At 39.1% G+C, this 23,968-nt stretch overlaps 1 protein-coding gene across 2 annotated transcripts; it reads left to right on the top strand.

Annotated features, from left to right (window-relative positions):
* The first annotated feature begins 1,336 nt into the window (after window positions 1-1,336).
* Window positions 1,337-3,842, top strand: LOC139044260 (uncharacterized). 2 transcript variants are annotated; one of them, XM_070503721.1, is made up of 2 exons: window positions 1,337-3,187; window positions 3,651-3,842. In XM_070503721.1, the coding sequence occupies exon 1, from the start codon at window positions 2,490-2,492 to the stop codon at window positions 3,156-3,158; it is 669 nt and encodes a 222-aa protein (XP_070359822.1). In that variant the 5' UTR covers window positions 1,337-2,489; the 3' UTR covers window positions 3,159-3,187; window positions 3,651-3,842. The 2 variants fall into 2 exon arrangements, with proteins under 2 accessions (XP_070359822.1, XP_070359821.1); XM_070503720.1 differs by having other exon boundaries at window positions 3,539-3,842.
* The last annotated feature ends 20,126 nt before the right edge of the window (window positions 3,843-23,968 follow it).

The following is a 23,968-nucleotide window of genomic DNA, read 5'->3' as shown; positions in this document are numbered from 1 at the left end:
GTTTTTTTTTCCCCCACTGATTTTTCAATGTATGATTTAGCCAGGTCATCCGTTTCTTTTCCTGCCTCTTGCCTTTGTGCTATTTTTCCACCACAAAACCCTAGAAAACTTTCTTTGTTTATAAACACAAGTAAAAATTAGAACTAATCTTTGCTCTTAGTGTTCGACAGAAGATCTGATAAAGAAAACACCTGGAACTATTTGTGTAAAATAAAGTTAATGATAATGTATTATATAGTTCGTATTATTTCATATTATAAGAGAATCAAGAGTGATTCAGTATTGTGGGTTCAACTCACTCAAGCATTACTGTTACATTATCCTTTAACTACGATTATGACTTGAGATGAATGACACTTCAGCCTGAGAAAGTTCTTCTCAACACCCACTTTGAGCTCCTTCATAGTAAATAATCAGGAAGGAAAAACTTTTTAAAATTAATTCTCTACATTTATATTTGTGGTTCTTTACAGACGGTTTTTCACATAGCTTAAGACTCTCCTGGAATTAAATGTTTCGGTTATCTCACTATCTCATCTGGACACACAAGTCAAAATATTATAAACAGCTACAAACTCAAAGACCTACACCAAATGACCACAACAGTAGCTACCATGAACTTCTTCCATTATAATACTGGGGCCAAATTAAAATGGTCAGAATCGCGTTACATCTGGCAGCTCAAGGAGGCATTAACGTCTTGTGGTTAAGAACATAAGCTTCAGAGTCAAGAGTGGGTTCAATTCCAGCTCCACCAATTACAAACTACATAACTTTGGTCAAGTTCTTTGATTCTCTGTCTCAGTTTCCTCCTCATCTGTAAAATGAGGAACACCACGTACCTTCTCCATAGGGTTGTTTCGAGAAGTAATCAAGATTATACAGGTAAAGGTTAACAATAAGCACTCGATTTTAGTTATGATTATTACTCTTAGCAACAAGATCTACAGAAATTCAAGACCCATAAGAAAAAGTGACCCTGGCATAACATGAATAATTCTATCCTGAAAGTCTAGACATAAATAATTTGTTCACCCTAAAGAACGAGAGAAAATCCAAGTTCAACCTATGGTCTTAAATGCAGACTTTGTGAGACTTAGTGAAATCTAAAGGTCATATTTAACTGTAAGGTACACCCTTCATGTATATGAACATGAATGCCTGATAATAAACAACCAACAAGTTGTACTGGGTACCTCATGTGCCCAATAACCCGTAAATAAAGGTTTATTGTACTTGGGCCAATTAACACAAGTTCAGAAACCAAAGCGACAATCTTTACACAATTACGGATCCATAATCTAAGAACCAAAGCGTATTTTTTTTTCTTGAGGGGAAAAAAAACATCTATCTACTGCTTGTTAATGCAGAAAAATAGGCATAAGAGGTATCAGAGGCTCATTCCCAAACTCTACACGCTAGCTAAAGTGCTCTAGAAACGTATACCATCCTAACAGTTACTCAAAGGCACCTTTTTGCCAGCTACGAATGGAATTCTGATCCCTGCTCCCTGTAATTTTCTTTACTTTGCCACTAGGCGCCAAGGATACATCTCACAGTAGAAAAATTACTTAATTCACTAGGGATGAAAAGTCAAACGTCAAACTGCCTGAAAAGCAAGCCAGCCAGCTGTGTAAAAGTGGTATACATCTGATATGAACAACCCATATTTTTAGACACTATCAGGACGCAAATCAGAAGCACAAGAGAGGGGCCGGCCCAGGGCCGAGGGGTTAAGTTCCTGCGCTCCGCTTCGGCGGTTCTGGGTTTCGCCGGTTCATAATCCTGGGTGCGGGAACACGGCACCGCTCATCAAGCCACGCTGAGGCGGCGTCCCACACGCCACACCTAGAAGGACCCACAACTGAAAATACACAACTGTGTACTGGGGGGCTTTGGGAGAAAAAGGAAAAATACAATCTTTAAAAGAAAAAAAAAGCACAAGAGAAAAACAGCCTCCAAACGCACTTGATTGCTAAGAGGTGGCCTGCCAGGCACAGCTTCCCTTGCAATAAATCTTACTTCCCATCAACCCACGTTAACCAGCTTCCCATCCCTCGTGGAAGAAATAAATAGGCTCTAATTACTTTTGCTCGAAATTTGCCCAGAAAGTGGAGAAACGTTTGAGGTCTGCCTTCCCACCCACTAAAGCCAGACTTCACAAAAAGCAACGCACACGAGTCCTCCAGGAGGAAAACCCTGCGTTAGTATCCCCCGCCTCGAGGTAGACCCAAGGATATCAGCGCACAGAAAGAACGGAAATGCCAGGCAAGCCCTCCCACTCACCCCCAAAAAACGGACTGACCCCAGGGGCTGCCGAAAAAAACATTCCGCAAGGCCGGGGTACTTCCCGTCTCCAGCAGCCGAAACGCCACTGAGCTGTCCCAGGATCTCGCATCCTCCCGCCTGCTCGCCCGCCCCTCCCCCGCTTCCCACCCCCCACCCCCACCGCTGCCCCACGCAGTTTCCAGGCCCCAAGATTAGGAGGAATGACCGGGATACCAACACCCGCCTCCGGCTTGGGAGTCTCAATCCCACCAGCTCCGGAGAAGCAACAGAGGAGGGCGGCTGAGCCGCGGCGGCCCAGGAGGCTGGAGGGAGCGCCCCCCACGCCACCCCCACCCCGGCCTGAGTCTAGCGCCGAAGCCTTCTCCCCAAAGGGAAAAGGATGCCTCTCGCCGCCAAGCAACGCGCCAGCCTCAGCCCTCACGCCAGCGCTTCCCGACGCAGAGGGCGCGGAGGCCCAGCCGCCAGGACCCGGGAGACGGGCTTGTTTTACCTCAGGGGTTCAGCAGTCACGGTTTCGCTTCAATGCCTACTTGGCTTCAGCGAGCGGAGGGCACCACTCTGCGCTCCCGGCGCCCGGTTACCACAGAAATGCACCGGCCTCGTCGTCGTCGTCACCGCAGCTGCTGCTGGATCCTCCCCACAGCTCGAAGGCCGCTGCCGCCGCCACCGCCGCAGGAGCCGCGGAAACAAAGCGCCGCCGTCGCCGCCGCCGTTCTGTGGGGCCGAGGCTCAGGCAGGAGAGGTGGCGCGGCCTCCCTCTGCCGCGTCCCGTCGTCCACCGGCTCCCTCCGCCGCGGCGCAGGCGCTTATTGGCTGCGAAGACACACCTTCGTTGGGGGCCTGTTGCTAAGGCGGTCTACGTCGTTTGATCCCATCTACCTTGTCGTGGGGGGTCCAGGTCAGTCCCATTGACCTGAAAGTGCTAGTGTCGTATTTTGACTTTATTCGGAAAGTGCTTTTTGACCCGTCTTCTTTTCTTGCACTTATTGACAAAACAATATTTTACTATAGAATAACACTATATATGAATACTATAATATTAGTATATCACTATACTAAGCCTTTATCTGGGTTATCTCATGTAATCCTTATGCCCTTTGAGGCAGATAAACACTTGTTAGCTACATTTTCCAGATGAGGAAACCAAGACACAAAGTCCCACGGTCATGGAACTGAAATTCAGATCAGACACTGCCCTCTTAATCACTACTCTATATGGCCATATTGTATATTTTTTCTTATATTCCAGGTTATCGAGTTCTTTGCTTTCCTAGATGTTTTATATATAATAGTCAGCATGCCACAATGCTTAAAAACATAAACCCGCGGCCGAGTGGTTAAGTTCCCGCGCTCCACTGCAGGTGGCCCAGTGTTTCGTCGGTTGGAGTCCTGGGCGCGGACATGGCATGCTCATCAAACCACGCTGAGGCGGTGTCCCACATGCCACAACTGGAAGGACCCACAACGAAGAATATAATACAAATATGTACCAGGGTCTTTGGGGAGAAAAAGGAAAAAGAAAATCTTTAAAAAAAAAAAAATAAACATAGTCACAGACATACCTCGTGTTATTGCGCTTCATTTTATTGCTCTTCTCACACATTGCACTTTTTACAAATTGAAGGTCTGTGGCCTTGAGCAAGTCTGTTGGTGCCATTTTTCCAAGAGCATTTGCTTACTTCATGTCTGTGCACCACATTTTGGAAATTCTCGCAAAATTTCAAATGTTTTCATTATTACTATATTTGTTATCATGATCTGTGATCAGTGGTCTTTGAGATTACTACTATAATTGTTTTAGGGCACCACAAACCTCACCTACATAAGACAGCAAACTGAATAGATGTGTGTTCGGACAGCAATTTCCCTTCTCTCTCCCACTCCTCTGGCCTCCCTATTCCCTGAGACACAATATTAACATTAGGCCAATTAATAACCCTACAATGGCCTATGGGTGTTCCAAGTGAAAGGAAGAGTCGCATGTCTCTCACTTTAAATCAAAACCTAGAAATGATTAAGCTTAGTGAGGAAGACATATCAAAAGCCAAGACAGGCTGAAAGCTAGGCCTCTTATGCCAAACAATTAGCCAAGCTGTGAATGCAAACGAAAAGTTCTTGAAGGAAATTAAAAGTGCTACTTCAGCGAACACGCAAATAAAAAAGCGAAAGAGCCTTATTGCTGATATGGAGAAAGTTTTAGTAGTCTGGATAGAAGATCAAACCAGCCACAACATCCCCTATACCCAAAGCCTAATGCGGAGCAAGGTCCTAACTCTTCAATCCTCCAAAGGCTGAGAGAAGTGAGCAAGCTGCAGAAGAAAAGTTTGAAGCTAGCAGAGGTTGGTCCATGACTTGCAAGGAAAGAAACCATCTCCATAACAAGAAAGTGCAAGGTGAAGCAGCAAGTGCTGACATAGAAGCTGCAGCAAGTTCTCCAGAAGATCTAACCAGGATAAAGATGACGGTGGCCACACTAAACAACAGATATTCAATGTAGACAAAACAGCCTTATATTAGAAGAAGATGCCATCTAGGACTTTCATAACTGGCGAGGAAAAGTCAATGCCTTGCTTCAAAGCTTCAAAGGACAGGCTGACTCTCTCATTAGGGGCTAATGTACCTGGTAACTTCAAGTTAAAGCCAATGCTCATGTACCATTCTGAAAATCCTAGGACCCTTAAGAATTATGCTAAAGGTACTCTGTCTAAGCTCTATAAATCAAACAACAAAGCCTGGATGACAGCACATCTATTTACAACATGGTTGAGTCAATATTTCAAGCCCACCATTGAGACCTACTTCTCAGAACAAAAGATTCCTTTCAAAATATTACTGCTTATTGACAATGCACCTGGTCACCCAAGTGCTCTGATGGAGACTGCAACGAGATTAATATTGTGTTCGTGCCTCCTCACACAACATCCATTCTGCAGCCCATGGACCAAGGAGTAACTTCAACTTTCAAGTCTTATTATTGAAGAAATACATTTTGTAATGCTATAGCTGCCACAGTTAGTGACTCCACTGATGGACCAGGGCAAAGTAAATTGCAAACCTTCTGGAAAGGATTCACCATTCCAGATGCCACTAAGAATATTTGTGATTCATGGGAACAGGTCAAAATAGCAACATTAACAGGAGTTTAGAAGAAGTTGATTCCAAACCTCATGGGTGACTTTGAGGGGTTCAAGACTTCAGCGGAGGAAGTTAACGGCAGATGTGGTGGAAACAGCAAGAGAACTAGAATTGGAAGTGGAACGTGAGGATGTGACTATATTGCTCCAATCACATGATTAAACTTTCACAGATGAGGAGTTGCTTCTTGTGGATGAGCAAAGAAGGTGGTTTTTTGAGATGGAATCTACTCCTGGAGAAGATGCTGTGAAGATTATTGAAATGACAACAAAGAATTTAGGATATTACATAAACTTAGTCAATAAAGCAGTAGCAGGGTTTGAGAGGATTGATTCCAATTTCGAAAGAAGTTCTGTGGGTAAAATGCTATCAAACAGCATCACATGCTGCAGAGAAATCATTCATGAAAGAAAGAATCAATCAATGTGGCAAACTTCACTGTTGTCTTATTTTAAGAAGTTGCCACAGCCACCCCAACCTTCAGCAATAACCACCCTGATCAGTCAGCAGCCATCAGCATTGAGGCAAGACCCTCCACCAGCAAAAAGATTATGACTTACAGAAGGCTCAGATGATGGTTAGCATTTTTTAGCGATAAAGTATTTTTAATTAAGGCATGTATATATTTTCAGACATAATGCCACTTAATATTAATAGACTTAATAGGCTATAGCATAGTGTCAACATAACTTTTATATGTCCTGGGAAACCAAAAAGTTCCTGTGACTGGCTTTATTGTGCTATTTGCTTTCTTGTGGTGGTCTGGAACCAAACCCACAATATCCCCAATGTATGCCTCTGTGCGTGTGTGTGTGTGTGTGTGTGTAACATAAGACCAACTTGAGATCTGCATACAATTCTTTCAATATTGAATAAATCCAAAACTGCCACTTGGAATACACATACACATCGACCTTTTCCCCAGTCTGATATGATCTTTAGCTCACAGACCAACCAATCTAGGTCTATTTTCTCCTCATTACAGAGGTTTGGCTGGATGAGCTCTAAAAGCCTCTCCAACTTTCATGTTCTATAATTTAACTGTCGATTGGTAATCTCTGCAAATCACAAATCAGTTCTCTAAATCGGATGGCTTCAAATTTTATTTCCAATTTTATTCCGCCATACATGTTTTAGTCCATTCCATTTACTTTTCTTGAAATTTGCAAGACCTCCTGTTGTGTTTAGGTGACAGGGTTGCTGCTTTCTACTGGAATAGCAAGTGATGAGCCTTTCTTGAATGGAACACTTTGATAATCTGATAGACTCAGGCAACTTTTTAACCAAGAGAAGCTTTTACACATTTCAAGTCCTCTGTCAAGTATTCAAGTACCATTGCCAAATATACAAACTAGCCTTCTGTATCTGGTATACTGATTTTATTCTTGTCTTCCATACATTAAATGTCACTTAAACATACAATTTGCAGAAGTTATATTTTCCTCCTTGGGAAATGCAATAAATTTGACAGGAGAGCCACTCCATTACATGACAGCACATGGCTTTTAAACTAGTTCTTGCTGACAAGACTCCTTAACACTAAACAGCATTAAATGACAAATTCCACAAATAGAGAACTATCTTAATAACAAAATGATAATCACAGAATTTTTAAGATTTGTGAATCATAAGAAAGACAAGTCCAATAAAGGATGACTAACAAAGTTTTACTGATAGATTATTGTACATACATCACTTTTAGTAGATGATTCTCAACGAGTTTCCTTCAGCTATATTTTAGAAAAAGTTCACTGGCCCATATCTCTTTCATATTTTTCATCAAATTGCCACAGAAATCAACATAAAACCCTTTCTTGGACTCTCGACCATAAATGTGTAATTTGTGAATCTGCTTTGGAAGAAAGACAAAGTAAATTACCATTAAAAGAGCAAATTGGAGGAGAAAATAGATGCTCTCATAATTTGTAATAAATACCATCACAAATTGTGACTATTTTATGTCAGAATCATAACGCTTTGGCAATATCTATGAAATTTTTAAATGTGTATATCCTTTAATACAGAAATTTAACTTCTAGGAATTTATCCAACAGATATATGTGAAAAATGAGATGTTCACAAGACTATTCACTGCAGCATTGTTTGTAACATCAAAGCTTTGTAAATAACATAGATATTCCTCAATAGGAGACCGGTTAAGCGAATTGTGCTATGCATACAACAGAATACCACATAGCACCTTAATATAAAAATTTTTCAAAAATCATTTGCATTTCCATGCACTAACAATGATCAATCCAAAAAAAATTTTTAAACAAATCTCATTTACTATAGCAACAGCAAGGATAAAATACTAAGGAATAAACTGAACCAAGGAGGCAAAAGATTTGTACACTGAAATCTAGAAACTATTCCTAAAAGAAAATACAAATGAATGGAAAGACGCACCGTGCTCACGGACTGGAAGACTTAGTGTTGTTAAATGGCCACACCAGCCAAAGGAACCTACAAATTCAATGAAATCCCTATCAAAGGCCCAACATCATTATTTGCAGAAATAGAAAAAAAATCCTAAAATTCACATGGAAGCTCAAGGGACCCTGAATAGCCAATACAATCTTACAAAAAAAGAGCAAAGGTGAAGACTACACATTTCTTGGTTTCAAAAAATACTACAAAGCAACAGTAATCAAGATGATGTGGCATTGGCATGAAGACAGATATATAAACCAATGGAACAGAAAAGAAAGCCCAGAAATAAACCTTTGCATATATGGCCAAATAATTTTCAACAAGGATGCCAAGACTACACAATGGGGAAAAGACAGTCTGTTCAACAAATGGTGTGAGGAAAATTGGATATCCACTTGCAAATAGTGAAGTTGGACCCTCAACTTACACCATATACAAATATTACCTCAAAATGGATTAAAGACCTAAACCTATAAAATTCCTAGAAGAAAACATAGGGGGAAAGATTCAGGACATTAGATTTGACAATGGTTTCTTGGATATGACACCAAAAGCACAGGCAACAAAAGCAAAATAGACAAATGAGACTACAGTCGTGTGCCACATAACAACGTTTCAGTTAACAATGGACCACATGTACAACAGTGGTCCCATAAGATTAATACCATACAGCCTAGGTGTGTAGTAGGCTATACCATCTAGGTTTGTGTAAGTACACTCTATGATCTTTGCACAACTCGGAAACCACCACATGATGCAGTTCTCAGATTTCCCCATCTTTAAGCAATGCATGACTGTATATCAAGCTTAAAAACTTCTGCACATCAAAGGAAACTATCAACAGAATGCAAAGACAACCTATTGGGGCCGGCCCCCTGGCTGAGTGGTTAAGTTTGTGGGCTCTACTTCCATAGCCCAGGGTTCCGCCAGTTCGGATCCTGGGCACAGACATGGCACCACTCATCAGGCCATGCTGAGGTAGCATCCCACACAGCACAACGAGAGGCACTCACAACTAGAATATGCAACTATGTAGTGGGGGTCTTTGGGAAGAAAAAAAAAAGAAGATTGGCAACAGTTGTTAGCTCAGTTGCCAATCTTTAAAAAAAAAAAAGACAACCTACGGAATAGGAGAAAATACTTGCAAATCATATATTGATAAGGGGTTAATATCCAGAATATATAAGGCACTTGTACAATTTAACACCAAAAAACAAATAACTCCATTAAAAACATTGGTTAAGGACTTGAATAGACAATTCCCCAAAGAAGATATACAAATGGCCAACAAACATATGAAAAGATGCTCAGCATCACAAACCATAAGAGAAATTCAAATCAAAACAACAATGAGATATTACCTCATGCCTGTTGGAATGGCTATGATAAAAAGACAGGAATAAATGCTGGTGAGGATGTGGTGAAAGGGAACACTTATGCACTGTTGGTGGGGATGTAAAATGGTGTGGCTGCTGTGGAAAACAGTATGGAGGTTCCTCAAAAAGTTAAAAATAGGATTACCATATGGTCTAACATTTCCACTTCTGGATGCATACCTAAAACAAAAGAAAGCAGGGTCTCAGAGAGATATTTGATACTGATGTTTAATGGTAGCATTATTCACAATAGCCAAAGGGGGAATCAATCCAAATGTCCTTTTACAGATGAGTGAATAAAGAAAATGTGATATACCTCAACAAAATATTGGCAACCCGAATACAGCAATACATCAGAAAGATTATACACCATGATCAAGTGAGATTTACACCAGGGATGCACAGATGGTTCAACATTCACCAATCAATCAATGTGATACACCACATTAAGAAAATGAGGAATAAAAATCATATGATCATCTCAATAGATGCAGAGAAAACATTTGACAAGATCCAACACCCTTTTACAATAAAATGGCTATAGAAGGAAAGTACCTCAACATAATAAAGGCCATATATGACAAACCCACAGCCAACATCATACTCAACAAGGAAAAACTAAGAGCCATCCCTCTGAGAACAGGAACAAGACAAGGGTGCCCACTCTCGCCACTCTTATTCAACATAGTAGTGGAGGTTTCGGCCAGAGCAATTAGGCAAGAAAAAAAAAGTTGTCCAAATTAGAAAGAAAGAAGAGAAACTCTCCCTGTTTGCAGATGACATGATTTTATATGCAGAAAACTCTAAAGAATCCATTGGAAAACTATTAGAACTAATCAAGAACTACAGCAAAGCTGCAGGGTACAAAATCAACTTACAAAAATCAGTTGCATTTCTATACTCTAATAACGAACTAACAGAAAGAGAACTCAAGAATACAATCCCATTTACAATCGCAACAAAAAGAACAAAATATCTAGGAATAAATTTAACCAAGGAGGTAAAAGATCTATACACTGAAAACTACAAGACATCATTGAAAGAAATCGATGATGACATAAAGAAAGGGAAAGATATTCCATGCTCATGGATATGAAGAGTAAACATAGTTAAAATGCCCATAATACCTAAAGCAATCTACACATTCAATGCAATCCCAGTTAGAATCCTAATGACATTCTTCACAGAAATAAAACAAAGCATCCTAAAATTCATATGGGGTAACAAAAGACCCCAAATTGCTAAAGCAATGCTGAGAAAGATGAACGAAGCTGGAGGCATCACAATCCCTGACTTCAAAATATACTACAAAGCTACAGTGATCAAAACAGCATGGTACTAGTACAAAAACAGGCACACAGATCAATGCAATAGAATTGAAAGCCCAGAATGAAAACCACACATCTATGGACAGCTAATCTTTGACAAAGGTGCCAAGAATATACAATGGAGAAAGGAAAGTCTCTTCAATAAATGGTGTTGGGAAAACTGGACAGCCACATGCAAAAGAATGAAAGTAGACCATTATCTTGCATCATACACAAAAATCACCCAAAATGGAGTGAAGTCTTGAATGTAAGATGTGAAACCATAAAACTCCTAGAAGAAAACATAGGTAGTGCACTCTTTGACATCAGTCTTACAAGGACCTTTTCAAATACTATGTCTCTTCAGGCAAGGGAAACAAAAGAAAAAATAAACAAATGGGCCTACATCAGACTAAAAAGCTTCTGCAAGGCAAAGGAAGCCATGAAGTAAATGAAAAGACAAACCACCAACTGGGAGATAATATTTGCAAATCATGTATCTGACAAGAGGTTAATCTCCAAAATATATAAAGAACTCATACAACTCGAACAAAAAAGAAACAACCTGATCAAAAAGTGGGCAGAGGATACGAACAGACATTTTCCCAAAGAAGATATACAATAAGCACATGAAAAGATGTTCAACATAACTAGTTATTAGGGAAATGAAAATCCAAACTACAATGAGATACCACCTTACACCTGTTAGAATGGCTATAATTACCACGACAAAAAACAGTCAATGTTGGAGAGGATGTGGAGACAAGGGAACCCTCCTACACTGCTGGTGGGAATGCAAACTGGTGCAGCTAATATAGAAAGCAGCATGGAGATTTATCAAAAAAGTAAAAAATAGAAATACCATATGGGGGCTGGCCCCATGGCCGACTGGTTGGGTTCACGTGCTCTGCTTCGGTGGCCCAGGGTTTCATAGGTTTGGATCCTGGGTGTGGACATGCCACCGCTCATCAGGCCATGCTGAAACGGCATCCCACATAGCACAACCAGAGGTGATCACAACTAGAATATACTGGGGGGCTTTAGAGAGAAGAAGAAGGAAAAAAAAAAAAGAAGAAGATTGGTTGGGGCCAGTCCGATGGCCGAGTGGTTAAGCTCCTGTGCTCCGCTTCGGTGGCCCGGGGTTTCACCAGTTCAAATCCTGGGTGCAGACATGGCACCACTTGTCAAGCCATGCTGAGGCGGCATCCCACATGTCACAACTAGAAGGACCCACATCCAAAAATACACAACTATGTACGAGGGGAGGGGCTTTGGGAGAAAAAGGAAAAATAAAATCTTTTCTTTAAAAAAAAAGAAGAAGATTGGCAACAGATTTTAGCTCACATGCCAATCTTTAAAAAAAGAAAAAAAGAGGGGGGCCGGCTCCATGGCCAAGTGGTTAAGTTCGCGCGCTCCACTGCGGCGGCCCAGGGTTCAGATCCTGGGCGTGGACATGGCACCGCTCGTCAGGCCACGTTGAGGCGGTGTCCCACATCCCACAAACAGAGGGACCTGCAACTAAGATATACAACTGTGTACAGGGGGGTTTGGGGAGATGAAGCAGAAAAAAAAAAAAAGACTGGCAACAGTTGTTAGCCCAGGTGCCAATCTTAAAAAAAAAGAAAAAAAGAAAAAAAGAAATACCATATGACCTGGCTATCCCACTACTGGGTATTTATCCAAATAATTTGAAATCAACAATTCAAAGAGACTTATGCACTCCTATGTTCATTGCAGCATTATTCACTATAGCCAAGATACAGAAGTCAACCCAAGTGCCCATCGACTGACAAATGGATAAAGAAGATGTGGTATATATATATATATATATATATATATATACACACACACACACACACATAATGGAATACTACTCAGCCATAGAAAAAGACAAAACCGTCCCATTTGCAACAACATGGATGGAGTTTGAGACTATTATGTTAAGCTAAAGACCAGGCAGAGAAAGAAAAACACCAAATGATTTCACTCATATGTGGAAGATAAACAAATATATGGACAAAGAGAACAGATTAGTGGTTACCAGAGCAGGAGGGGGTTGGGAAGTGGACAAAAGAAGTAAAGGGCACATATATATATGATAAGTCACACATAATAACGTACAACTGAAATTTCACAATGTTATAAACTATTATGACCTCAATAAAATAAAGAACATATATGTAAGAAAATGTGATATGCATACATACATATATACATACATATACACATACATACATACATACATAAATACATACACACACAATGGAATATTATGCAGCCTTAAAAAAGAACGCAATCCTTTCCTGTGCTACGACATGAACGAACCTCGAGGATATCATGCTAAGGGAAATAAACCAGTCACAAAAGGACAAATGCTTTATGATTCCATTCCTATGAAATATCTAAAATAGTCAAAATCATAGAAAGAGAAAGTAGAAAAGTGGTTGACAAGGGTTAGGGAGGGGGCATTACTGTTTAATGGGTATAGAGTTTCAGTTTTGCGAGATTATGCAGTTTGAAAGATCTGTTGCACAACAATGTGGAGATACTTAACACTACCGAACTGCACACTGAAAATGGTTAAAGTGGTAAATGGAATGTTTTGCGGGCTTTTGTGCCATGATAAAAACTTTTTTAAAGAAGGCAGGGCTAGATGTACAGATATGTGAGATGTTTTCCTAGTTATACCGTTAAATGAAAAAAAAAGCAAGTCACATAACACTGTGCATAGTATTTTAATATTTGTGTTAGGGGTGAGTGGGGAGAGGAGAGAGAGGATAAGATAAGATAAAAAGTGAAATAACTCGGAAAGAATGAAAATTACACTTGATAATGGTGGCAGCCTTGGGAAAGTAATCTGGTAGCTGGGGGAACAGGGCAGGAGGCGGCTTCACTATACTTCACTATATACTCTTCGTCCCGCTTATATTTTGTACCATCTGAGTGGATTTCCTATTCAAACAATGGATGTAATTTCAATATTAAGGCAGTGTAGTATTAGTGGAAGAATGCACAGATAGATCAGTGGAACAGAATAGAGGGCCCAGAAATAACCCGCACAAACAGAGTCAACTGATCTCTGACAAAGGACCAAAGGCAATTCAATGGGGAGAGGACAGTCTTTTCAACAAATGGTGCTAGAAGAACTGGACATTTACATGCAAAGAAAGCAAAGCTAGACACAGACCTTGCACTTTTCATAAAAATTAACTCAAAATAGATACAGATCTAAATTTAAAATACAAAACTATAAACTCCTATAAGCAAAATGGAGAAAATCTAGGGGATTGTGAGTTTGGCAATGACTTCTCAGATGCAACACAAAAAGCATGATCTATTAAAGAAAAAGTTGATAACTTGGAGTTTATTATTAATTAAAAACTTCTGCTCCGCAAAAGACACTGTTAAGAGAATGAAAAGATAAGCCACAGACTGGGAGAAAATCTTTACAAGATATATCTAATAAAGGACTGGTATCCAAGATATGCAAAGAACTCTTACAACTCAACAATAAGAAAACAAAGACTCAACTTAAAAATGGGCAAAAGAACTGAACAGACACCTCATCAAAGAAGATATACTGATGGCAAATAAAGTTATAAAAAATGCTCATCATCATATGTCATCAGGAAATGGCACATTAAAAGAACAATGAGGGGCTGGTGTGGTGGCATAGTGGTTAAGTTCGCGTACTCTGCTTTGGCAGCCTGGGGTTCATGGTTCAGATTCCAGGCACAGCCTACACATGTCTCATCAAGCTATGCTCTAGTGGCAATCCCACATACAAGACAGAGGAAGATTAGCACGAATTTTAGTTCAGGGACAATCTTCCTCAAGCAAAGAGAGGAAGATTGGCAACAGATGATAGCTCAGGACCAATCTTCCTCACCAATAAATAAATAAATAAATAAACAAACAAACAAACAAACAATGAGATACCACTACACACCTATTAGAACGGCTAAAATCCAAAACACTGACAACACCAAATGCTGATGAGGATGTGGGGCAACAGAAACTCTCATTCATTGCTGGTGGGAATGCAAAATGATACAGCCATTTTGGAAGGTTTCTTACAAAGCTAAACATACCTTTATTATATAATCCTGCAATTGCAAACATGAATGAATGAAAGAATTGAAAACTTACATCTACACAAAAACCTGCACACAAATGTTTATACCAACTTTACTCATAATTGCCAAAACTGGGAGCAACCAAGATGTCCTTCAGTAGGTGAATGGATCAATAAATGGTGGTAGAACCAGACAATGGAATATTGTTCAGCCCTAAAAGAAATTAGGTATCATGTCATGAAAAAACATGGATGAAATTTAAATGCATATTAATAAGTGAAAGAAGCCAATCTGAAAAGCATACATACTATATGATTCCAACTAAATGATATTCTGGAAGAGACTAAACTATAGAGACTGTAAAAGATCAGTGGTTGCCAGAGGTCGAACAGACAAAGCACAGAGGATTTTTAGAGCAGTGAAACTACTCTGTATGATACTATAACGGTGGATACATGTCATTATACATTTGTCCAAACCCACAGAATGTACAACACCAAGAGTGAACTCTAATGTAAACTATGGACTCTGGGTGATAACGACGTGTCAATATGGGTTCATCAATTGCCACAAATATACCACACTAATGCAAGTAATTAATAACAGGGGAAACTGGGGGTTGAGGTAGGTAAGGGGGTGTGTGAAAACACTCTGTACTCTCTACTCAGTTTCTCTGTAAACCTAAAACTGCTCAAGAAAAAGCCCATTAAAAATGAATGTAATTAAAAAGCATAAAGTAACAATTCATTTCTTTTCTCCTAGGTCTGTCTAGTTTTTTTAACATAGAAGAAATTAAAACCACCTCTCCACTCACATTACGAAAATTATGAGGGAGAACAGAACCTTTAAAGGTAAACCAGGTACAAACTTCCAGTTATAAAATAAATAAGTCATGGGGATGTAATGTACAGCATGGCAACTATAGTTAATAATACTGTATTGCACATTTGAAAGTTGCTAAGAGAGTAAATTTTAAAAGTTCCCATCATGAGAAAAAAAATTTGTAACTATGTATGATGATGGATGTTAACTAGACATTGTGGTGATCATTTTGCAAGATATAGAAATATCAAATCATTATGTTGTACTCCTGAAAGTAACAAGGTGTATGTCAATTATACTGCAATAAAAAAATTAAACCAAACAAGCTTAATCTTATAGCTCCAAAGCAAATAATGTATCCTTCTTAGAAACTAGTGGGAGTTCAATAAATTATGCAATACTTTTTAAAGAGTCTAAACTTAAGCAAGTTAATAATTAAGGTTTTTAACATCACTCTCCAAATCTTCTGCTTTTTCAAAAAGAGTTACTAAAAAGTAGAAGAAAAAGAATCAGGTGTATTTGAAAATGAACCAAATAGAAATCTTAATTATAAATAAAGTGAAGTAAGAACCTCAATGAACTTACTGAAAGAAAAAAAAACAGCAAGAGATAGTGAATTTTAAGATAGCTATGCCAAAATAGCCTGAATTGTCTAGTTTGGGGAATATCAAGAAAATTGTATTCTTTAATGGTAAATGTCACTAACACATGCCGTTATTGTAGTAATGCCTTATTTTTCAAATTACCAAAATCAAGGTTGTCATGTGTGATGTTCTGAAGAAGAAAACAAAGTCGGCGATCACTCACAATGTGAATGCTACAAGTCATTAAAGGATTACCCTGAGTTACAGAAATTTAGCCTTTATACTGAGTAACTTTTTAAATTCCATTTTAAAGAAATGCTTTAGAGTAAAAAGGTTTGGATGATACCTCCAAAAATATAGATTAGTTTTCTTCAAGTGATATGTCTGGGTGATTTTTTTTCTGGCTTTCTACTTGTCCATTTTCTCCAAATTTCCTACAATGAGCATATATTATAAAGCTGGTAGGGAAAGTTAAATGATTCTAATTGTGGTAAGCAACAATAGGACCATCCATTTTCTGCTGGCAAGTATGAATCCTAGCATCAATCATGCCAACATAAACCTTAGCTCAATATTATTTTAAAAAGTACTCTACCAAACTTCAAATATGATGATTAAGCTTTCTGAGCTTTCTACCTTAAAGTCTTAGTAGTATCTTCTTCATAAATTCTCTTTACCGATTGAGGAAGTTCCTGTCTATTCCTAGTTTTCTGAGCTGTCATTATCACCAAACAACATTGAATTTTGTCAAATGCTTTTTCTTCGCCAATTGAGACGATCTGTGGTTTTTTTCCCTCATTTTATTAATATGTATTATGTTAATTTATTTTTGTATCACAGGCATTCCTGGGATAAATCCCACTTGGTCATGGTGTATAATCCTTTAGTATGCTGCCGCATTTGCTTTGCTGGTATCTCGTTAAGGATTTTTGCGTCTATGTTTGTAAAGAGTATTGGCCTATAGTTTTGTCTGTGTATGTGATGTCAGGGTAATACTGGCCTCGTGGAATGAGTTAGGAAGTGTTTCCTCCCCTTCTATTTTTTGGAAGCGTTTGAGAGGGATTGGTGATAATTTTTCATTAAATGTTTGGTAGAATTTACCTACTTGGGTTTTTCGTTATTGGAAGGTTTTGATTGACTCAATCTTTTTATTTTTTATAGGTGTGTTCAGATTTTCTATTTCTTTTTGAGGTTGCTATGGTAGGGTGTGTGTCCATTTCATTTAGGTTATCTAATTATTTAGCATACAATTATTCACAGTATACCATTATAAACCTTTTTATTTCTGTGATGTTAGTAATAGCCTCACTTTCATTTCTGATTTTGGCAATTTGAGTCTACTCTTTTTTTTCTAGTGTAACTAAACATTTGTCAGTTTTGTTGATCTTTTCCAAAAACCAATGTTTGGTTTTGTTGATTTTCTCTATTGTTTTACTATTCTTTATTTTGTGTATCTCCATTCTAACCTAATCCTTAGTATTTCCTTCCTTCTGCTAGCTTTGGGTATAATTTCTTCTTCTATATGTCTCCTATAACTAGTTTCTTCTATATCTATAGTTTCTTCTTTTCTAATTACTTAAGTTGTAAAGTTAGGTTATTGATTTAAGATCTTCCTTCTTTTTAATGTAGACATTTACAGGTATAATTTTCCCCCTGGGCAATGCTTTCACTGAATTTGATGCTCTTGTATGTCATGGTTTTTTTTCACTCATCTCTTTTTAGTATTTTCTAATTTCCTTTGTGATGCCTTCTTGAACTCTTTTGTTGTTTCAGAGTATACTGTTTAGGTGGTGACGTCAGCATCATGGCAGAATGAGTCACTCTCTTAGTCTCTCTCCTGTAAGTTACAACTAAATGGACATGGATTAACCAGTAGAGGACTCCCTGCGCAGCACAACAGGACGTCTAAGAGATCTACACAGCTACATATCTGAAGGGGGTGGACTGGAGGACTGGGAGGCAGTGGAACTAGGTGAGCCCAAACCTTTCCCTCCTTGGTGGCAGCAAGCGAGGTCACAGATCCTCACACAGCAGCCAGTGCAACTGTAAGAGGAGGTGGGGACAGCACGGCCTGTGTGAACACTTTCGGAGTTGTAGCCCAGCCGAGGGAGTGCCCACCTGGCCCTGGTGGCCCCACCGATTGGAACACTGTACACAGAGTGGTGATGGCTCAGCCCCCACAAAGGTGCCCGTCAGCTGAGCACAGTGCAGGTGAGAAGGCACCCTGCTGACTCGGAAGGCACCCCTGCCCATGGAGCACAGCAACCACGGGACCCGCCGATGGGCAGCTCAGCCCCTGTGTAGGTGCACCTCCTGCCTAGCGCACAGCTACTCAGCTGGTCCCCTATGGAGAAGAGAAGTGCTGGCTACGGTGTCCAACATGCCCGCACAGCACAGAGGCCCTGCCTACAAGAGCAAAACCTACAGAGCAGCTGGAGCCAGCTGGAGCAAATGCAGAGTAGCCCTAATCATAAAACATCTGGCAGATGGGGCAGGATCAGAAAACACAGCTCCTGCTCCACCTCAGCAGTGGCAGGTGTAATTTCTTCTTCTATATATCTCCTATATCTAGTTTCTTCTAGATCTATAGTTTCTTCTTTTCTAGTTACTTAAGCAGTAAAGTTAGGTTATTGATTTAAGATCTTTCTTCTTTTAATGTAGACATTTACAGATATAATTTTCCCTCTAGGCAATGCATTCCCTGCATTCAATACTACCACAAATGTGCTAGTAAAGGATCAGTTCATCAAACACCATGAATAACTACAGTAACACTTCAGAGCAGAAGGAAAATGACAAGTCTCCAGAAACCAATCCTCGACTCACAGAAACTTACAATTCAAACGACAGACAATTCAAAATAGTTATCATAAAGAAGCTCAATGAGTTACAAGAAAACTCAGAAAGACAGTTAAACGTGCACACGAATAAAATCAGTGAGCAGAACAAGTGCTTCAACAAAGATTGAAACTCTAAAAACAAAACAAACAGAAATTATGGGTATGAAGAACACAATTAACGAGATAAAAAATAATCTGGAAACTATAAAAAATAGAGCTGACATTATAGATTACAGAATTAGTGATTTAGAGACTAGAAATATAGAAATGCTTCAGGTACAGGAGGAGAGAGAACTAAGATCTTTAAAAAATGAAGAAATTCTGTGAGAAATATCTGACAATTAGGAAATGCAACATAAAGATTACAAATACTCTAGATGGAGAAAGGAGCAGAGGGCTTGTTCAAAGAAATAATACCTGAGAACTTCCCAAACCTAGGGAATAAACTGGATTTACAAGTATACAAAACCAATAGATCTCCTAATTAAATCAATGCAAAAAGACCTCCTCCAAGGAATATACTAGTAAAACTGGCAAAAGTCAACAACCAAGAAAAAATATTAAGGGCAGCAAGACAGAAGAAAATAACCTACACGGGAACCCCTATCAGATTTCAGGGGATTTCTCAGCAGAAAACTTACAAGTTAAGAGAAAATGGAATGATAGATTCAAAATACTGAAAGACAAAAACTTTCAGCCAAGAATACTCTATCCAGTGGAATTATCCTTCAGATATAATGAGGAAATAAAAACCTTTCCCAGATACACAAAACCCAAGGGAGCTCAACAAGACCTCTCTGACAAGAAATGATGAAGGGAGCCCTATTTCATGTACCAAAAGGCAAAGGTTTACAAAACCTTGATCAAGGAGGTAAACAGAATCACAAAATTGCAGCTCTATATTACAATAGGTCAGTAAACACTTAATTGTAACATAAAAGACAATGGGAAGGAAAGCATACAAGTAAGTATAAACACTTCAATTTAGTCACAAACTCACAACACAGAAAACAATTTGTGAGAACAATAACTCAGAAGAGGAAAAGGAAAGGGATGGAACCTGCTTAGAATAATGGAGATAAGAGGCTATCAGAAAATGGACTATCTCATCTATGAGATCTTTTATACAAACCTCATGGTAACCACTTAAAAAAAAAGCCAGAGGAGTTGGGCTGGCCCAGTGATGCAGTGGTTAAGTTCACATGTTCTGCTCCATCGGCCCGGGTTTCACCAGTTTGGATCCCAGGTGCAGACCTACTCACTGCTTGTCAAGCCATGCTGTGGCAGGCATCCCACATATAAAACAGAGGAAGATAGGCACGGATGTTAGCTCAGGGCCAGTCTTCCTCAGCAAAAAAAAAAAAGAGGAGGCTTGGCAGTAGACGTTAGCTCAGGGCTAATCTTCCTCAAGAAAAAAAAAAAAAAACCAGAGCAGAGCCACAAATCATAAATAAAGAGAAAATTGCCAGGAGCCGTGGCTACATCATTTGATCGGCTGTTTGACAGGGTCCAGCCAATTAACGCTGAGGGGTACAGGGTCGCCCCTTGGTGAAGAATAACCGGCCGGCCCCTCACATAGTTCTGAAACCTGTGCTGCTTCTAATTGCCCTTCATTCCTTTTCCTTTCTTAACCTCCAGTTTTCACTCCTTTGGGTGGCTGCTTGGGAGGCACTACCTCCTGGGAAAATTAGATATAGTAAGAGAATGTGACCACCTGCAGGTAACTTTCAAGATATTTTTCAGTTAATTAATGGAGGAGCACACAGTCCCTTTTGAGACAAGCAGAAAGGAATCCTGCCCAGATAAGATGTCGAGTTAGGTTTATGGCCTCCATCTGGTGAATGTTTCCTTCTCCCTCCAGTTCTTTGTCTAAATATATATATGCATCGTCCTTCTAAGTTTGCTGGTTAATTGGATGATCAAGAAGTATCTATATATTATTCTTGACCTTCTGCTTTCTGTTAAAATGTTATAGAGGTTTTCTCCTAAAAGCACTAAATAATAAATAATTGATGAGTAGAAGGGCCGAGGGGTGCAGGGATGCCCCTCGGTGAAGAATGGCCGGCCGACACCCCTGATATTTTCTGAATTATATGCATGCTTTCTATCAAGGTTATGTCTATACTTGTTTCTGTTTTTCATTCTTGAAGATATATACTTTAGCTTAGCTTTTCAGCCCTTTACTTTACTAACAAAATGATACTTTCTCCAGCAGTGTGCTTAAGGGACTGTGAGCTCTACAATCTAAAAGACAAAGGAATGCTTTCACCCCCTAAAGGGCACGAAAATGTAAAGATGTTTAACTGCCCACTGAGAATGCAATTAGCCCTGGGGATAAGATACCCTGGAGTCACCTTTTGTTCCCATTAACCATCTACACTAATGGCATAAATGATTGAGGGAGGCAGGGATGGCTCCATCAGCATGTAACCAGACGGTCCGGAGGCCTGGACCTTCCCTCTTTGATTTAACCTTACCATGAATTACAACAGAAGTCTAGGTACCTATCTCTTTTAGCTTAGAGACAATAAACACTAGTTAATTGTGGAGAAGACTACCATTAACTTTAGGCTCTATAGAATAGAATGCTAATAAATATTCTTGTGCTCGTTTTTTACTTCCTTATCTCTCCGAGAATATTTGTAGAGCTATTTCTGTACTAATCCTGAAAAATATAAATACGACACTTGTGCACAGTAAAGTTGGACTTGCTAACACCAACCCAAGTCTCACGTCCCCTTTATTTTCCCCTCATTGCGCCGACGCCATCCATCCCTCAGGAACCTGGACTCGGCCGGGGCGGGACTCTGGCAGAAAATTGAGAAAACCGTCACAGAAAACCACCAGTCTGAAATAGCAGTCAGAAATACAAGGGAAAAGAAATGATAGAAATATAGAGCAACCAGAAAACAAGAGACAGAATGGCAATATTAAGCCCTCATATATCAATAATCACTCTAAATGTAAATATATGGAATTCTCCAGTCAAAAGACAGAGAGTAGCTAGACGGATTAAAAAACAAAACCCAACAATATGCTGCCTCCAGGAAACACATCCCAACTGTAAAGACAAATATATGGACAGAGTGAAGGTATGGAAGACGACAGTCCAAGCAAATGGAAAGCAAGAGAAAGAAGGTGTTGCCATACTTGTATCAGACAAAGCAGATTTCAAGATAAAAAAGACAATGAGAGACATGGAGGGGCAGGCAGCATACAATAAAAAATGGACATTCCACCAAGAGGACATAATGCTTATGAATATATACGCACCTAACACAGGAGCACCAAAGTAGAAAAAGCAACTATTAACAGACCTAAAGGGAGAAATCAACAGCAACACAATAATAGTAGTGGACTTCAACACTCCATTTAGATCAACGGATAGATCATCCAGACAGAAAGTCAACAAGGAAACAGTAGCCTTAAATGCAATACTGTTCAAGATAGACTTAACAGAGAACATTCTATGCAAAAAACAGCAGAATACACATTCTTCTCAAGTGCACATGGAACATTCTCAAGGATAGACCATATGTTGGGAAACAAGGCAAGCCTCAAGAAATTGAAGAAGATTGAAATAATATCAAGGATCTTTTCTGACCACAATGCTATGAAACTAGAAATCAGATACAAGAAAAAGGATGGGAAAGTCACAAATATGTTGAGACTAAACAACATGCTACTGAACAACCAGTGGGTCAATGGAGAAATCAAAAAATACCTGGAGACAAATGAAAATGAAAACACAACATACCAACTCTTATGGGATGAAGCAAAAGTGGGGCTAAGAGGGAAATTTACAGCAATAGAGGCCTACCTCAACAAAGACGAAAAATCTCAAATAAGTAATCTTAAACTACACCTAACAGAATTAGAAAAAGAAGAACAAACCAAGCTGAAATAATCACAAGGAGGGAAATAATAAAAATTAGAGCAGAAATAAATAAAATAGAGACTAAAAAAGCAATAGCAAGAATCAATTGAACTAAGAGCTGGCTCTTTGAGAAGATAAACAAAATTGACAAACTCTTAGCCAGACTTACTAAGGAAAAAAGAGAGAAGGCTCAAGTAAATAAAATTAAAAGTGAAAGAGGAGAAATTAAAACAGATACACAGAAATACAAAAGATTATAAGAGAATACTATGAAAAAATATATGACAACAACTTGGACAACCTAGAAGAAATGGATAAGTTCTTAGAACCATACAACCTCCCAAAACTGAATCAAGAAGAAATATAGCATCTGAAAAGACCAAAGTAAAGAGATTGAAACAGTAATCAAAAACCTCCCAAAAAATAAAAGTCCAGGACCAGATGGCTTCTCTGGAGAATTCTACCAAACATTCAAAGAAGATTTAATACCTATCCTTCTCAAACTATCCAAAAAATTGAAGAAGAAAAAATGCTTCAGAACTCATTCTATGAGGCCAAGATCACCCCAATACCAAAACCAGACAAGGACAACACAAACAAAGAAAATTACAGGCCAGTGTTGCAGATGAACATAGACGAAAACATGCTCAACAAAATATTGGCAAACTGAATATAGCAATACATTAAAAGGATCATACACCTCGGTCAAGTGGGATTTATACCAGGGATGCGTGGACTGTACATCTGCAAGTCGATCAATGTGATACACCACATTAACAAAATGAGGAATAAAACCCACATGATCATCTCAATAGATGCAGAGAACGCATTTGACAAGATCCAACATCAATTTATGATAAAAACTCTCAACAAAATGGGTATAGAAGGAAAGTATCTCAAGATAATTAAGGCCATATATGACAAACCCACAGCCAACATCATACTTAATGGTGAAAAACTGAAAGCCATCCCTCTGAGAACAGGCACAAGACAAGGGTGCTCACTCTCACCACTCCTATACTACTGGAGGTTTTGGCCAGTGCAATTAGGCAAGAAAAAGAAAAAAGAGGTCCAAAGTGGAGAAGAAGTAGAACTCTCACTGTTTGCAGATGATGTGATTCTATATATATAAAACTCTAAAGAATCTACCAGAAAACTATTAGAAATAATCAACAACAACAGAAAAGCTGCAGGATGGAATGTCAGCTTAGAAAAATCAGTTGCATTTC

Source organism: Equus asinus, unplaced genomic scaffold, assembly GCF_041296235.1.
Source record: "Equus asinus isolate D_3611 breed Donkey unplaced genomic scaffold, EquAss-T2T_v2 contig_738, whole genome shotgun sequence".
NCBI classification, from domain to species: domain Eukaryota; kingdom Metazoa; phylum Chordata; class Mammalia; order Perissodactyla; family Equidae; genus Equus; species Equus asinus.
The sequence above is the reverse complement of the archived record's forward strand: the minus strand, read 5'-3'. Positions and strand labels throughout refer to the sequence as shown.